Source organism: Diabrotica undecimpunctata, chromosome 6 (assembly GCF_040954645.1).
Source record: "Diabrotica undecimpunctata isolate CICGRU chromosome 6, icDiaUnde3, whole genome shotgun sequence".
NCBI classification, from domain to species: Eukaryota; Metazoa; Arthropoda; class Insecta; order Coleoptera; family Chrysomelidae; genus Diabrotica; species Diabrotica undecimpunctata.
Window position 1 is genome coordinate 14,316,268 of NC_092808.1, and position 18,674 is coordinate 14,334,941.

Here is an 18,674-nt window from a genome sequence, read left to right on the forward strand (position 1 = left end):
GGTAAAAAAAACTGAATTTATTTTGACAAATTTTCGACTCGTTTCTTAAATATTTACAAAAACGAAATCCATTACGGAAACATGATTTTTATCAATGGCTTTTACACTTCACTATCAAAACATAAACTATAAATTTTAAACATTTCGCTTGGCTGTTGAAATATTTTGATAATGTAAGTATGCTACTCCTACTTTTTAATAAATCACTGGTGCTGTATGTGATAATGATAAAATTACTATTCAGTTAACATAAAATATAAAAAAAAAATAGAAAAACGTTCAAGGTTTATATTACAATTGCTATCATAATGGCTAACCAGAAATAATGTCGTCTGGTACAGCAGACTGTTCGTGTAAGCCAAAAACACGGCTCTAAAATTAAATTTAAGCGCAATTTAATTATAGTACTCGTGATAAATGTATTTTATAAGTGTAGTATACAACTAATTAAAAACAACTAACATGCTTACATATGCGATTAAGTAGAATCGTGTTTTACTGTGATATTTCTAATTTTTGTACTTTTATACATACTAGTAAAAAGTCTCAGGTGAAGATAGTGAAAAATGCACCCAGCGATATTTTAAAAATAAAAATACCATGTTGTTCTATATCAAAAAGTATCCGACCGAAAAATTTTTAACCTCTAGACTCAAAAAAAATTAAATCGTTTTTTTTTTCGTTTTTTTTATCAATATCTGCGTTTCTAATCATCGTAGAAACTTATTCTTTTTTTCAATTTGTAGGATATTTTATTGTCTACATCAAGGTATTTTTTACAAAATTTTTGGCGAAAAATTCAAATTTTTGAACGTTTTTGAAATTTTGTTAAAAAAAATATTTTCGAGCGCCACTTCAAAAATATAGATAGTTATTATTGGTTGAGTTTCAACTTATATCCATGATTTTTTCATATTTTTAGGAGAGACATCGTGGTCAAAATAATGAAAAATCATTTTTGGTCTAGCAAAAAGATCAAAAAGTCAAATTGTCCAGCAATATTCCAAAAATAAAAATACCATGTTCTACGTAAAAAAATACTAGACAGTAGAAAAGTAATTTTTAAATCCCCTAGACCCAAACATAACTTAATAATTATTTAACCAACAAGTGTATTAATAAGGGCGATTAACAATTGAGATATTTTAACGCGTGAGCAAAGCGAGCGCGTTAATGTTCGAGATTGTTAATCGCCATTTTAATTCACGAGTTCGTTACAAAACTTTTCCGTCGACCGTACTTTTCAGAAATAAAGATATCTTAGTTTAAATATTTATTTACTTAACGATAAACAACAATTTTTTCAGCTTTCATTGACTTTATTCAAAGTTTCCTTAGTGGTAGTTTTATTATAGTAAACATTAATATTCGAAATGGTGCAATTACTGAAATTAAAGGAAGATATTGATAAATGATTATCTGCTGTATAGCATTTTGACAAATTTATATTTAAGTCTTCTTGGACCTCTGTAAATTCTGTGATAGAAGAAGAAATTCTGGTGGAGTTAAATTAAACTCTTCGTCAATATTCATCCTTTGATTTTTCAAATACACAGAATTTTAAACAATAAAGTAAATAATGACATACAATGACACTAATGACAGATAGTACTAACAGCGGCTACTTCATTTTAAATTAATTTTTTAGTGGGAATATAAATAGGTATATGTTTGGTTGCTTACACCACAGGTCACTGCCAATCACAGAGCGTTTAATTAATTTATGCAAGCAATGTACGAGTATGTTGTGTTGCCTATAATAAAATCGTTCATTAATAGAAAATTATTCATTAATAGGGGTCATTAATCAATGATTTTGAGGGTGTTAAAATTGATCATAAATGGACGGTCGACGGAAAAATAAATTAAAACGTGTTTTTTCGTTTTTTATCTTTGGTTCTAATCATCGTAGAAACTTTTTTTTTCAGTTTATATATTCTACCTGTTTTTCTGCACTTAGTTTCGGTATTCAATGTTTTCATAATCTTGATAATTAAAAAAATATCAAAGCACTAATACATACGAGCCCTTCCCATATCAGTTGGCCCAACGTTAGATTGATAAGAAAATTAAATTTTAGAGAAAAAAATAAAAGTACATAATTACTATTTAAATCGGAATAAGCCACAATTAAAGGTTAAAGTAACTTTTATTGACGTTTCAATTTCCACTTCGGAAATCGTTCTCAAAATACAAACATTAGTAAATTAAACAAATTTTGTTTTTTTTTGTTACTTAGTGAAAAATTCTTCTAATAATTTAATTTTATCTGACTCATCTATATTGACAATTCAGACATACATTATACATTTTAAAGTAGACGACTTTAAAATGATATTGTCAATATTGTTGAGTTGCGCTCCTGGGACGACTTTACTTATAAGATAGTTCATTCGATTACATGAAATCAACAATATCCGTCAGAAAAGATCATAGCATGTAATTCGTCCTTGAAAAGACAAATACATGCCATGATGACAGTAAAATGAAATGAAAGTAAAAAAAAACCTCATAATACTATCCCGACATGGTAAAACACCAAATTCTGATTTTATATGTTTGTTATTTAAAAAACATAAATGATGTATCCTCTATATGTTACTGACTTACCAATACTGATCCTACTATATTCTGCCGAGGAATTCGCGACACAATTGGTCTCATTTAACATAATTAGAGCCGCTTCTTTGATTTTTCTCTTTTTACCATCCGTTTCTTTTAGGACTATATTTGAATCCTTCCATTCAACCCTATGTTCATTATCCCATGCGTGTTTACATATTTGAGATCTATCAAATTCTCTATTTTTAATATAGGATTGATGTTCACTTATTCTAACATTTAATGGCCTTGATGTTTCACCTAAATAAAACTGATCGCATTCACAAGGTATTTTATAAATGCAATTCTTTGTCCTCTCTTGTTCATTGTTAGGTTTGGTTTTGGACAAAATAGATCTCAACGTGTTTGTTGTTTTGAATGTTGTTGAAATATTGAATTTATTTCCTATCCTTTTAAGTTTTTCCGATAATCCTTTTATGTATGGTATTGTTATTTTCCTCGTATTATTCCTTGTATATGCTGTAGGATCTCGTTCTAAGTTGTCCTGTTCTATTCGATCGATTGTTGAAAATTCCTTATTTATAAACGATAAAGGATAATCATTTTTTAATAAAACAGATGTTAACAAATGTTTTTCCTCCAAGAACGAATTTTCGTTAAAACAACTAATTTTGTCTCTATCGTATAATGATTTAATGATTCCCTTTTTAATATTAATATTGTGATTTGATTTGAAATTTAAATATCTGTTGGTATGTCTTGGTTTTCTATACACCTGAGTTTCACATCCAGTATCTTTCTTAGAGATTAAAACATCCAGGAAAGGTAGTGTGTTATTATATTCCTTTTCCATGGTAAATGTTATTGTCTATAATGATATAAACGATAAAGAAGAGACTTTACTTTTTCGTACATTTCTAGGTTTTGTGACGACCGAGCCTGTAGTTTTGTATCTTCTGACTATATTTCTTACACTATAGTGTGACAATTGCAACATATTCGCGATTTCCGAATTGGATTTTTCAGAATTAAAATATCTAATAATATTTGAACACATTTTCTCATCGATAACTTTACCTCGACCCATTGTACAATCCACAAACGGGAGAAAGCTTTACTGACAACTGACAATATTACTACCCCTGGATTTAACGTAATTATGAAAAAATCAACGTATGTTAATATAAGTGAATGCATAGCTAGGGTTTAGTGAATTTTTATTGTTGAAAATAAATAAAAAACCATATGGGTAATGTTTTTAATAAATATTAATAAAAATGCCATATAAATAAAATTAATATGGGAACTTATAAAAACATGCAGAATATAATTTGTTTATGGTAATCGACAACTGCAAATATTAATAGGAAAAATCCAACTGCAAATTCCAAAATCAATAGGAAATCAAAATTAAATTCGATATACCTGGGATTGTGTAGCTTAACTGAGCTTTAAAAGGTCACAATGCGAAATTCCGTGAAAGAATCAGGAAAAACGACAAGAATTCTGGAAGAATAAGTCATCGGTTCTCCCTTAAAACAAGTCGCTGGCTCATTCCACGTTGTCTGTAAAGTACACTCCAGTGTTAAGAGCGTAGGCGCAAAATTTCGGGCCAATGCTTTTTAAATGCAATTATTTTTTTCGAATCCTGAGAAAACTAACAAATATTTTTAAAAAATTTAAACGCAGAATGAAAGATTACATTATTACCGAGAGCCGAAACTCTCTTAGAATAAACAAGTTTTTTTGAATGAGATATTTGAAATTAAAAATTACACTAAATTTTCTCTTTTTTTTTCACCCCTGTAACTTATTAAAATAAACATTATATAAGTTTTCAGGGACTTTCGGCCCTCTGTAATAATGTATTCTTTCATTCTGCGTTTAAATTTTTCAAAAATACTTATTAGTTTTTTTAGGATTCGAAAAAAATGAATGCATTTGAAAAGCATTGGCCCAAAATTTTGCGCCTACGTTCTTAAATCGTCCGGCTCATTCACCGCATTTTGTGCCGTACGACTCTTATCTTTTTCCGACGGTGAAATATGCATAAAAACGAATAATATTTGAGTCAGTTGAACCTGCGAAAGAGCAGAGGCGAGTTCTAAAAGAACTGACAGTAAAAAATATTCGCATGGACTGTTGTAGGGATAGAGGATGGGCGCAAATTGAAGGTGATAATAAATAAATAAGATTGGAATCATTATAATAAACCGTTATTTAGTAGCTACACGTCCAATATCCCTTTTAAAACCTTTTTTACCCACTTATATTTTTTTTTTGTTAAAAAAAGTGTGACGATATAGCTTATTAAACATGATCGATTAGCTATTAACCCCAATTTTTTGTTACATTGTAACTGAAATATGTTTTGTAAGTTAAATAAAATTAGAATTTATAAATTTAATCGGAAATTATTTGAAAAAAGTAAGAATAAGTCAACCTCATGAATTCTAAGTAGGCGTGGGAGGTGGAAAATCCTCGTTATGTAATAAAAATTCGATTTAGTGAGATACTGGAAATGTTATAACGCCGGAAAATCCTTTTATTAGTAGAATTTAGTACAGCGTTGGTATAAATAATGATATTTCGTTTTAAAATGAATTTCCCAGTAGGAAGCTTCAGAATACTCAATGATTTTTTAAAGATTCTTTATACTTTGATGCAGGGATAATATGAAAGTAGAAATGATGCAACGCTTGCCAAAAGTTTAGAATTGTTTTAGTGATGATTCGGTTAGAGGGCGGCAAAACTATACTGTTTGTCCTATTATTTCCGTTCCGTATCCGTAAGAAAACTATGACATACGGCGGGCGAACTTTCGACACCAAATTGTCTTTGTACCTGGGGTAATCGAAGGGTCAAATTTTATTATAGGAAATTTCGACACCGCGGCGTAAAGCAGGTAGGTAGGTAATTAGCGGCGATGGACATTTGCACCCAAGCAGGTCAAGCGGGTTTTCCCAATATTTATTGTCACGGCGGGGGGCGTGGCACTTGTGTACTTGTGACTAAATTATTTCAGTTGTAATTTATTTCTTGTTTGACGTTGACTTGTGCACGTATACGAATATTTAAAAAATGAGTTTGATAAAAAGTTCCCGTGGTTGAGATTTATTAGTGGTGGAGCATCATTCGTTCTCGAAACAGAAAGTGTTAAAAAGCGGCGAGATATTTTGGCGCTGCATCCAAAGAAACACTAAGTGTTCCGCAAAAGTGTTTACAATAGGCTGTGAGGACTTCACCATCACAAGAAGTGATTTGGTACATAATCATGAAGCCGATCCAAAAAATCTTGAAGTAAAGATGGTAACCAACGCATGTAAAAGAAAAGCCCAAGAGGACATATCGGAAAAGCCTGCCAAAATTACAAGAACTGCTGTTGCTGAGTGTGATGCCAATTTGCTGACGGTTCCTGACATAGCTAGCATAAGAAAGACCATTTACAACTGTCGTCGTAAACTGTTACCAGGTCCGTTACCAAGAAGCATATCAGAAGTCCATAACGCGGTTAGTAATTATTCTCCTAAAACCTGTCGCAATGAAAGTTTTTTGTTTTTCCTGAATCCTGAATTAAATGTAATTGTATTTTCATGCGAGACAAATATTCGTTTGTTGTGTAAATTAAAAACTTTGTATATGGATGGTACATTTTCATACAGTACCAAATATTTTCTACAATTATTTACTATACATGGCTTGGAAAATGGACATTATGTTCCTTTAGCATACTGTTTGTTAAAGGACAAATTGTCAATGACATACAAAAATTTATTTTCTTTATTAAGGTCTAAGATTTTTGAAACATTTCAATTATCATTAGAGCCAACTGAAATATTTGTGGACTTTGAAAAAGCAATTCACTGTGCTTTATTGTATATGTGGCCCAATGCAAAAATTAGTGGATGCCGTTTTCACTTACACCAAAACTGGTTTAAAAAAATTCAATCTTTGGGTTTGGTACAAGAATATAAGGATACAAATTCATAAATTGGAAAATGGTTAAGGCATACGTTTGGTTTAACTTATTTAAATCCAGCAGAAGTTGAAGAATGCTTTCTTTATGATTTAATGTCATATAAACCTATAAACGCAACACTTGATATATATGCAGATTATTTACTGGAAAATTACATTTTCGATAGCGCTCTATTTCCACCACACATATGGTCTAATCAGAATCCGTCTATTGCGAGGACCACAAATGCCTGTGAATCCTTTCATTCGAGATTTAATTCTTCTTTTTATTCAACACATCCTTCTATTTTTATTTTTATTGAAAAGTCAAAAGAATTTCAAGTAGACACTTATGTCAAAATAAATAGTTTACATATACCAGCAAAAATCAAAGATACTACTGTTAAGGCTAAATTGGCATTTTTGGAGAAAATGATGGATAAACTCAGATCCCAACAAATACGTAGGTTAGATTTTATAAAAGCTGTATCTTATCATTCCTATAATAGCAAATAAATCATTGTATACAAGTATATTAACGGTAAAATGTACAAAAATTAGGTACTAGTTGTATTATATTTAGATATTATTACAGTTATAAAGAAATAAAATGCACATTACTTTTATTAAAATAAATTAATTATGGTATTTTATTTATGTCTCAGCTATATTTATTTGGTGTCGAATATACATGTAAGATAAAAACGGGAATTGGGGCTGGTGTCGAAAATTGCCATTAAATTTTAGTCGCTACCTGCTTAGTGTCGAAATTTCCTACGCCCATGACATATACAGCATGCTAAAAATGTTAAATATACCAAAATAGTTATTAACAATCTTTCTCATTTTTGAAATATTCGCATATCAAGTGGTGATTCTTGAGGATGCAGTCAGTCTATTTGGCACACAAGACAAAGAAAACTCTTTGACTTACTGTTAAGCTTTCGAATCTATTTTAATTCTTTTTCAAGATATCTGTTAACAAAGAAATATAAAAATTATCTAGTTATAATTGTTAATTGTCTTACTTACTAGTCGTGAGATTAAAGTTTATGTTGACTTTATGAAACAAACTTTTACACATATATTAAAAAAAATTTTTTTTTTAATTTTTGTTAAAATAACTATATTGTCATTGTATATGTCATTGTCATGTTGGTTTTATTAATGGACATATATATGAATGAATATAAAGTTATTTTACGTGGAAATCAAAACCAGTAACAATAGTTTTTATTATTATTAATTTAATTGTCGATAAAAAATAAATGAATTCAGTCAGTTTGCTTAAGCACATATGAATTTTTTAATGTTGGGATGTCGATAGAAAATGAGATTATGAATGTACTGTACGTACAGTACCAAAAAAACAAATGAGCATTAAATCTGAGATATTTCTCGTTAATTAATACTAATCACAATCCATATCTAAATCGTCCTCCTCCTGTGAATCATCTCCTATATTATTTATCACCGGTTCAATATCTTCCTCCAAATTGTTCACCGCAAACATTTTTTCTTCTACTTGACTTGGTTCACATTTACATTATGCCACTGTTTTTTAGATACGCGTTGGTAAGCTTCTTGTATTATCCGTTCTACCGTTTTTTCTTTAAAATCGACGTTATTCGAACCACATACCATACTTGACTTCACACCGTCTCAATCGGATTCAACTCGCAATGGCAAGGCAGCAGTCTCAAAATCTTAACGCCATATTTCCACAATTAATTCAATTTTGTGCTTGTTGTACTCGTCTCTAAATGCGGCCGCAATATCCTGTAATTTTAGGTAATCTTTCTCGAAGAAAATGTTCTTTTCGATTAACCAATCCTTGATTTGCCTTTTGTTCCACAATTTTTTGGAGAAATCAAATTTAGCGTTATCCCAAACGTTCGGCTAGTTTGGAATTAACATCTCAAACCATTCTTCATATAGATCCCCGTCCATTTCGTTGTGGTAACCAGCAATCCCTTCTTGGCCAAGAATGTTAATTCGGCCCATGCCACAAAACTCCATTCCTTTTTTACTGAAGCACCGACGTTAGTCCAAGACTCATTGGTAAACAAGATTTACATTATCCTTCTTCCTCAATGTTTTTATTTGTCTGAGGTACTTATGTGTTCAGGATATGATATTTATAGGTGTTACAATAGTGTAATTAATAGACCAGGAAGATATTTTATTATCTTTCATGATGTTGACTTTAACACCGTGTTTTAATTTAACTTTTTTCTTGTAGATCTCAGTATTTTCATTTATTGTTTTATTTTCAGCGCTACTTTATGATAGAAAAAGGTATCCTAGTATACGGCAAAGGACCTAACGAAATTAACAAAGGCAAGATCCACGGAACACTGGACATAGGTCTATCTGTGATTTCCACCAAACAGAAACGGAGACGTATAGATATAGACGCCGAAGAATTTATTTACCATCTAAAAACAAAAAGCGATGAAACTTTCACGAGTTGGGTGCAACAACTTACGGCCCATAGACTTTATAGGCAGCATATTCTCACTTATGGTACGAGTGTTGGTGCGTTATTCAAAGCAGTCGATGCACTTAATAGTAAGTATACTTCTTTATGTTTACTTAAAACGATACGTTAATTTTTAGACGAGAATTAAATTGATTATAAGTATAAGTTATAAGATTATTTTCAGATATTCTCGACCTTTTCGATACTATTCATCATCATAAGTGGCTCCACAATCCGTTGTGGATCTTGAAATGCTTACAAAGAAATCGCCACTCCTGTCGATTCCTGGCAACTTGCCTCCATTTTCTGACCCTTGGAATCTGTAGGTCTTCTTCCTCATCATCAATCCATCTCCTTCGTGGTCGTCCTCTACTTCTTGTGCCGTCTGGTTTTGAAAATGTTAACCTCTTCGTGTATTCGTGATCTGACATCCTAGCAATGTGTCCATCCCATCTAAGTCTCTCTAAGCACTTTAACGAATTTCACAATATCTGAATCGGTGTATAACTGATATAGTTCAAAGTTGTATCTTCGACGCCATAGCCCATTTTCATTTACGGCCCCAAAAATCTTCTAAGATTTTTTTCTCAAAAATATCAAAAAATCTTTCATTATTTTGAGATAAGGTCCACGTTTCAGCTCCATATATCAAAACCGGTCTTATAAGGTCATGTATATATGAGCTTTACTGCACGTTTTATATTTTAATTTTTTAAATGTTTCTGGAGACCGTGAAAAGTTCTATTTTCACGGTCACACGGTTTCATAAGTTTGCTATTGCTATGCGTCTTTTTATTTTTTGTCGTGTTTGTTGCATTTACTAGTGATTCAAGATAAGTGAATTCTTTGACTTGCTCAAAGGTTTGGTTGTTAATTTGAATTCTCTGTGCAATATTTCGGGGGTTTTTAGAAACCAACATATATTTGGTTTTTTACTCGTTTACCACAAGTCCTAATACACTCCAGATGCATATAAACTGAAAAATAAAAAATTTACAATTTAAACGACTAAAAGCAGCATAAACACGCAGAGAAGGGAGTAAGAATCAATATAAATAAACATGTGAAGAAAGAAGATGCCTTATCAGCAATGCTTTTTAATTTAACCTTAATGTATACTTGGAAACATAAACACACAAAACTTGAGAATAAACAAAACAAAATCGATGCAGGAAATGCTAGGAGAAATAAACGCGAATACGGAGACAATGTGACAATAAGTAAGTAGAAAATTTCACATACCTAAAAGTGACAATAAACAAAACAGGAGAAAGAGAGCTAGAAGAAATAGAAGAAAAAATACTGGCCGTGACTTCGCAAACTGAAGACTACTTAACAGCAAAAGAAAAGAATGATTATTAGAACTTTATTAAGACAAATTAGTACAGATCAAGGTGAATAGAGAAGCAAAACAAATGTAGATATTAAGAAAGAACTGAAAGAAGATATTATACACAAAATAATGCAATATAGGATTAGATAACTCAGCCACATCTGGCAGTAAGTCAAGCAGTTTTAAACCAACAGACACCAGACTATCAGAAAAAAACTTAAAAAATAACGAGATAGTTTGTAGTCAACGTAAAGCCAGGATCTCACAGAACGTGGAGCAGAGTTCTTCATCGGTTCACAGATAGCGATGAAAATAGAAAATACATAATAAAAAAAGACAAAATCTGAAGATTAGAACCATTGTAACGTGGAATATCATTCTTCCTCTTAATATTTGTGGTTTACGATCGGTGGGATAGGACACAACTGCCGATTTATGGAATAGCAGTCCCGTCGCTTATCGGTAAATCACCACGGTTCAAAGAAAGGTTGGAAACTGATACATTCAGTACTTCCAACCATTCAGATGCGGCTAGGGTTTGGTACTTTCAGTGTCGTGGTAATTTTACTATATAATGGTCTAACGAAGCTGTGTTGGAATTTTTATTATTGTATAAATTACCCAACTTACTTAAATTTTTACTGCTAATACTGGCGGCGCAACGCAACAAACTAAACTAAACGAAACCCTCTATATACCCACTATTGGAATGGTCCAACCATATTTTGGGGTAGGTCTAGTAAATTTATCATAAAGTAAATATTTATTAATTTCACAGTAACGTCGGATACCAACGGTGTTCTCTTTTTTTTTTCACTATGATATTTTTCTATGTCTCTTCGCCGCCGACTTGAACCGGCGAAGGTAACCTCTTCACGCTCCGTGAGATCACGGCTTAAGAAATGCTCATACAGCCTTAAAATTAAAAAAAAAAATAGGCCCATAGTCTAATATGCACTGCACAATGTCTCTCATACTTCTGCTCACTATAGCTATATCGTCAGCGAATTCGAGAAGTTGCGTCGATGTATTAAAAATAGTTTTAATTCATTCTAATATTTAATTGTCGGATTGCCTTTTCCAAGGCAATAATAAAGAGGAGACACGCCAGCGCGTCCCCTGTCTTAGACCATTATTAATTTCAAAGAACGTAGAGTTTTCTCCTTCAATTCTAACGCATGAGCTTACGTTTTGCATTGTTAGTTGGGTCAACTTAACTAACTTAGGTGGGATCCCAAAGTCTATCATTGCATTATATAATGCAGTTCTTTTCACACTGTCATAGGCTGCTTTGAAGTCGACGAAGAGATGGTGTGTATCTATGTTATATTCTAGTGACTTTACTAGAATCTGCCTATGTGCTTGGATTTGATGTGTAGTTGACTTTCCAGCAGTAAATCCGAATTGATATTGTCCAACAATATTCTTTGTAAAATGTTTAACTCTTTAAAACCATACATTGCCGAATATTTTTTTCACAGATACTAACAGAGTAATGCCTCTATAGCTCTTACACTCTAGTTGATCACACTTTTTATGCAACGGACATATTATTCCCTTAAGCCACTCTTCTGGTACCAATTCATTCTGCCATATAAGTACTATTAGTTTATGGATTGCTGCAAAAAGTTGATCACCAACTTTTTTATACATTTCCGAACAGATTTCATCGATTCCTGCGGCTTTATTATCTTTGAGTTTTAGGATGGCATTTGACACTTCTTCTCTTGTTGGGTATTCACTGTGTAGTTGACGTTGTAGATTTTGTTGATTGTCTATGTTGTAACCTCCTTCAATATCGTTTATATTTAGATGTTCGCTGAAATTTTGTGCCTATCTGTTAAGAACTGAGTTTTTATCATGTAGAATTTCACCGTTAGTGTCTTTACAAATTTTTAATCATAATCTCATTGAGAGTGTTCTGTTCGTATTCCCTCTTCTTGCGGCGACGGATACATTTTTCCTCTCTTCTAAGATTCTTCTTTTTTTTCTCCGTGTACCACCTGTGCTGATGGTTTTTTGATATGCTGCGTTCTATTTGTGGCTATTTCGCACTCATGACCAAACCAATGATTTCTTTTTTCTGACTTGGTTTTGCCCAATATGTTAACACATTATCTCGTATATTTGCCCATAGTTGGTTAATGTCTTCTTCTTCTTCTAAGTTTTCTGTCCTTATTTGATCTTCTATTTGCTGTCTATATACATTTGTAATGTCGGGATTTTTTAGTTTATTAATGTCGATTTTTTCTCTCCTTTTCCAGATTTCTTTTTTTTTAATTGGATATTCTCTCTTTAAATCGTGCTTTAACTAAATAGTGATCAATATCTAGGTTTGCTCCTCTAAAAGACCTAACATCTAATAAGCTAGAACAGTGTATTGCATCGATGATTATATGATTTATTTGGTTAATCGTTTAATTATCAGGAGATTTCCAAGTTCCCTTATGTATATCTTTATGGATACTATTACACTATAGATTAAAATACATCACAAACTGTTTATTTATTATTATGTATTTCAATAGTAATCGTATTTTTTTTATAGATATTTCCAGAACCCCAGAAATTTTGAGCCGAGACGGAAGCCTAACCAGAGGACTAAAACCCCCGAATGGAGGAGGTCGATTAACTGTAGTTTTACAAGAATCCCTCAATAACCTGGATCAGGCGCAACGGGACGCCAGTATCATAGAACAGAACATTTCGAAGTTGGGTAGACTATTGCAGCACATTGAAAGTAGCAATCCAATAGTAGTCGAGGTAAGATAGAAACATTTTCGTATTATTATTTCTTTAATTAATGAGTACTAAAGAAGATCTTTAAAGAAATAATAATACTGATAATAATTCTTTAACGACCGAGTCTTATATTAAATTTAAGGGGTATATTTTTATCACACAGTACATCCGTCAAATTCACAAGAAGAGGAAGTACACATTCTGTAGCATAGCGGGTGTTATGTTCTTTATTTCTTGTCTAATTTGGTCTTGTACTTGACGGATATTTTTAGGTCTGTTTGTGTAGACTTTAGATTTTAAATAACCCCATAAAAAGAAATCTAATGGGTTCAAATCAGGTGATCTATGGGGCCATTCTACTGGTCCTCTTCTTCCTATCCGCCGTTGTGAAAAAGTTCTGTTTAAAAATTCGCGCACAGTTACTGCGAAATGTGACGGAGCACCATCTGGTTGAAACCAGATTCTGCGTTCTAAATTAGTGGGTATAGAATTTTTCATATAAAAATGATTGCACGTCATTCAAGATTTACGACGACAGAACCCCACAGCATTGCCAAAACATCAGAATAGTTAATAAGTGAGGAATTTTTAAAATGTCATCTATTATATTAACAGTAAATACACTTAGTGTTAAGACTACCGCAACACACTAAAATACATAAGAAAACATTTAAATACAAAATTATATATTCTAAATTTTAAACTTACCTCTTTTAGAGCATTAGTAGTAAAAACGTCCCGCCATTATTTCTTGTTCAAAAAAATCTATCTTATACGAAAGCTTATCAGCTTTCTACAGACTATTTAGTGGTTTTGGCATAACACAATCACAATACACAACAATAATTAGTTTTTAAAGGTACTAATCTAAATTTAATATGTATTTATAAATACAAATTATTATTATATAATATATTATGATCAAATTGTGTAAGAAATCAAAACATAAACAAAATTCTTACTCTAAAAAAGCGGCAACACTTTATACAATTTTGCCACACGCTGAACTGTCATTGAAATTTGAAGTATTCCCGTATCAGTTGCGTACAATTGTCTAATCTATTTAATTAAAATTATTATTTTGTGGAATATTAGACTTAAAGAGTTTTTTTTTCCTGAAAGATGGCTTTGGCAGCGCCATTTAGCCAAGACTTAAAGAGTTATTTCATAAAATTTATATTATTAATAATAATAAATGTTTTTGGTTATTTAATCAATATAATTCTAAAATTCCCAATATAATGATGATTACGTTTTTCTGATTATTATACCATGTTGACGCCTATGAAAGATCGAGCAGTTCCGTATGGGTTTCGTATTATTAGCTGTGTTAGGAAAATTTGAACTCTAAGGTTGACGTCTGGAAATTTTAAATATAAGTGACGTCACTTTATATAAATTGTGACGTGCAACGTTTTTACTTTGAAAAATGGTATATTTTAATATCAGGAAAAGCTGGATCAGATCAGGAATTAATGTATTTTGTAGGAAATCTAGATATAATGCTCCTGTTAAATTTTCATAAAAAAAAAAATGGACCAATAATTGTATTTCTCACAATACCAGCCCATACGTTCGTTTTTTGTGGTATTTCAGTATGGGACACTTGCATCCAGTGTGGATTTTCATCAGACCAATAACCGGTGTTTTGTCGGTTAACATGACCGTTCAAATGAAACGTTGCCTCGTCCGAAAATAAATCGTTATCAATGAAATTGTTAGGTTGGTTCATCATATAGTCGCAGAATTCAGTTCTTCGGTCAAAGTCGTCTTCAACCAATTCATGGATAAGATGTACTCTAGAAGGATGGTATTTTACCTTTTTAAAAACATTTGATACTGAAGACTTTGCAACACCAAAATCCCTAGATAATTCTTGCACTGTACAGTGTGGATTTTCTACTGCCGGTGTCGCCAAAATTATGTCTTGTTGAATATTTTCATTAATAGCATGATTTGCTGCATCTCTCACATGGCCTAATTCTTTGTATTTTCGCTCTTTTCTGCTTACCGTAGATTGTGAAATAGGTTCACGATCTAGGTGCCTTTCATGAAAAAATCAGCATACTTCTTGTTGAGTCCACATCTTATCGCCAATACCAATCATCATTAATACAGTATACTCCCTCTATAACGAACACGGTTATTACGAGGTTTCGATTATAACGAGGTATATTAGATGTCCCGTGAAATTTCTATTGAACTATAACCCTCTATAGCGAGGAAAATTTGGTTATAACGAGAGAAAATAAGATCGAGAAACGTGTTTTTTTACGTTTTAGACCCGGCCGTGGTTATAAATAAATACCCGTTTTAACTGCCCCGCAATAAACTTAACTGCCGCCCGCAATAAACTTCTTTACAATAAATACAACTGTTTCACATCTTTAGAAAATATGATAGATAGAATAATACTGGACAATTTAACCTACCTATGTCTACCTCACCTTCATCGACTACGAGAAGGCATTTGACAATGTTAAACATGATATCATGATGGAACTACTACATAGGGCCAACATTGACCAGAAGGAGATCAGAATTATTCAGAATATATACTGGAACCAAATGGCAAAGGTGAGGATTGATCAAGACCAATATACGGATGAATTTGAAATCCGGAAAGGTGTCCGCCAAGGCTGCATACTCTCTCCGATGCTTTTTAATTTATATGTTGAAAATATATTAAAAATATAATTTATATGTTGAAAATATAATACCTCACCTTCATCGACTACGAGAAGGCATTTGACAATGTTAAACATGATATCATGATAGAACTACTACATAGGGCCAACATTGACCAGAAGGAGATCAGAATTATTCAGAATCTATACTGGAACCAAATGGCAAAGGTGAGGATTGATCAAGACCAATATACGGATGAATTTGAAATCCGGAAAGGTGTCCGCCAAGGCTGCATTCTCTCTCCGATGCTTTTTAATTTATATGTTGAAAATATATTTGCGGAAGCATTAGAAGACACGGAATTAGGCATTAAGGTGAACGGCATACCAATTAGCAACCTACGCTATGCGGACGACACAGTGATTATAACTGATAAATTGGAAGATCAGCAGTTATTACTTGATAGGGTGAATAGCATAGGTAAAAAATGTGGCCTTAAAATCAACATTTTGAAAACGAAATATATGGTCATTAGCAGAAACCGTCCAGAAAACCCGATAATATGCATAGGTGACGATCGCATAAAACGCGTGAAAACTTTTAAATACCTTGGCACCACAATCAATGACCAATCGGATCCACAACAAGAGATAAAAACCCGAATACAAATGGCAAGACAATCTATCAACAAACTTGAAGCATTTGAAATGTGGTCATTAAGAAGAATGATACGCATACCTTGGGTGGATAGAGTTCGAAACGATGACGTCCTTAAGAGAGCCGGCGTGGAAAGAGAACTCTTTAAATTAATTAAAAAACGCAAGATTGGTTACCTTGGGCACATATTGAGAGGAGCAAAATATGAAATACCACAGTTAATCCTACAAGGGAAGATCGAAGGTAGGAGAGGAGCCGGCCGCAAACAATTATCCTGGTTAAGAAATATTAAAGAATGGACAGGAATACACAATACAGGCGAGCTGTGTCACGCCGCCAAGAACAGAATTCTAGTAATGAGATAGTCGCCTACGCACTTTGGTGTATGGCATGTTAAGAAGAAGAAGGACAATTTAAAGAAGTCAAAAATGACAGACTTTTTCCAATTGCAGAAGCAATAGTTTATGTTATCCTTGAAAATACTCGCTTTATTATAGATTTACAGAATACAGATTTTTTTGTTTTAACGTATATCATTGACAATAAAAGTAAACAACTTTTTTTCAAAAACGCCATTCAAACAATATTTATTAGCATCTTATATTGCTCCGAATGGCTTCACTATAGGAGGTTAATGTTTTAAAAAACTACATATTCATATTATGCACTGATTATTATTGTTGTCTGATATAACGAGATCGGCTTATAACGAGGTAATTAGTCTGCCATTTCAGTTTTCGTTATAGAGGGAGTCTACTGTATTTCAATCCTATCACTTTAGGTTAAATGTATTTTGTAAAAAAAGTTGCAAATGATAAATTGTTTGAATAGTTTTCACGTAAACGTATCTTCTGTAAAGCGTAAATAATACAGATTTGTACTTTAATATTTTTGACAGTTTTTAACGTGAAATAAAAAAAAAATTCGATTGCTAATAAGAACTGCTAGAAAATATTTTTATCATTCAGGGTCTTGGACCACTAATAAAAGCTGTTAGAGATAATGTTACAAATAATGCAAGATGTTTTTAATAGTTTATTAAAGTAGTTGTATAACAATATAAAATTTCATTTAATGCGTTTATTACGTTTAGTTTTCATTTATTATTTTGTAAGTAACTTGGAATTTTTGCATTTTTGCCACACTGTACTAATTTGAAGCAACGTGTTATGCATTTTTGAAATCAGTTCAGTAAGGGAAATATGTAAATTGAATAAAAATGGGGGTTCCATAAAAAAATGGTGATGAAGTCATCTTACAAAGGTGGCTCGCCCTGTATATTATATTATAATTTGAAAAAATAGTAAATTAAAATCAATAATCGACCTGTTTCGGGCATTTGTAATAATGTTTTTTTTTATTTAGCTAATAATGAATTTATGCATTACTTTATGCACGCACTGTATATATTAAATGAATAATACTTTCCTGTGTCAGCATTTAGAGATTTTTTCTATTTTGTAATATATGTTGCAAAACATATTTCTATTATATTGAAGTCTTTTATTGCCATCATATGATAAATATTTAATTTCATGATCATAAATATGAAGGTTTATCTGTTTGGATTATCCATATCAGTTTTTAAGTTCTGTTTGTAGTTACTTTTTGGTTAATCCATAAACTTGACATTGTATTTTAATTAAAAACGTATATTCATTTTCATAATTATATATTTTCGAAAAAAAAAACTTACTTTTTATCGTCACTAATTAGTATCTGTTTTTATAGATATTGTAATATGTGTTTTAGTAATATGTAGTTAATGAAATAATTATTTAATTACACATATATCTTATCAAGTACTAAAAGACGTAATTTGATTAACGAATTCAGAAATATGATGGATTACGCACACATGTATCAAAATTTAGACAAAAAAAATAAATCAATTTATTTTTCACAACACTAACTTTTAAAGCGTCTTACAACTTGATTTTTGTGAGTTCATCTTTCTGATATTCCTCCAATTCTCTCTATCTTCCGTAATTCTTGCATATTCTGATAGCGGTGCACCTATAGTTGCGACAATATAGCCCGTGTATCTTCTAAGGAGCCTCTACTTCTTTTACCTCTGAGCTTTCCTTGCGTTCTAAGCTTCTAGAGGCACAATTGATGCCCAAGAATTGGGCCACATGTGATGTCCATGGAAAACGGAGAACTCGACGGAAATGCACTGACCTACTCGATCTTTTAGGATCCTATTTCGAAGAAATTATAATTACAACCCTAAGGATAAATGTGTAGAGTAGGCGGGATAGACAGCAGCAAACCAGCTACTAGTATAAATGGACTTATGTCTAAAGCGATGCC

At 32.0% G+C, this 18,674-nt stretch overlaps 1 protein-coding gene across 2 annotated transcripts in view; it reads left to right on the top strand.

Annotated features, from left to right (window-relative positions):
* LOC140443158 (oxysterol-binding protein-related protein 3-like) overlaps positions 1 to 18,674 on the top strand; it is a 130,615-nt gene that overhangs the window by 68,696 nt on the left and 43,245 nt on the right. For both annotated transcript variants that reach the window (XM_072534253.1, XM_072534254.1), the window contains exons 3-4: positions 8,796 to 9,090; positions 12,883 to 13,097. In XM_072534253.1, coding sequence (XP_072390354.1) covers positions 8,796 to 9,090; positions 12,883 to 13,097 — 510 coding nt within the window. The remainder of the gene's footprint in view (positions 1 to 8,795; positions 9,091 to 12,882; positions 13,098 to 18,674) is intronic.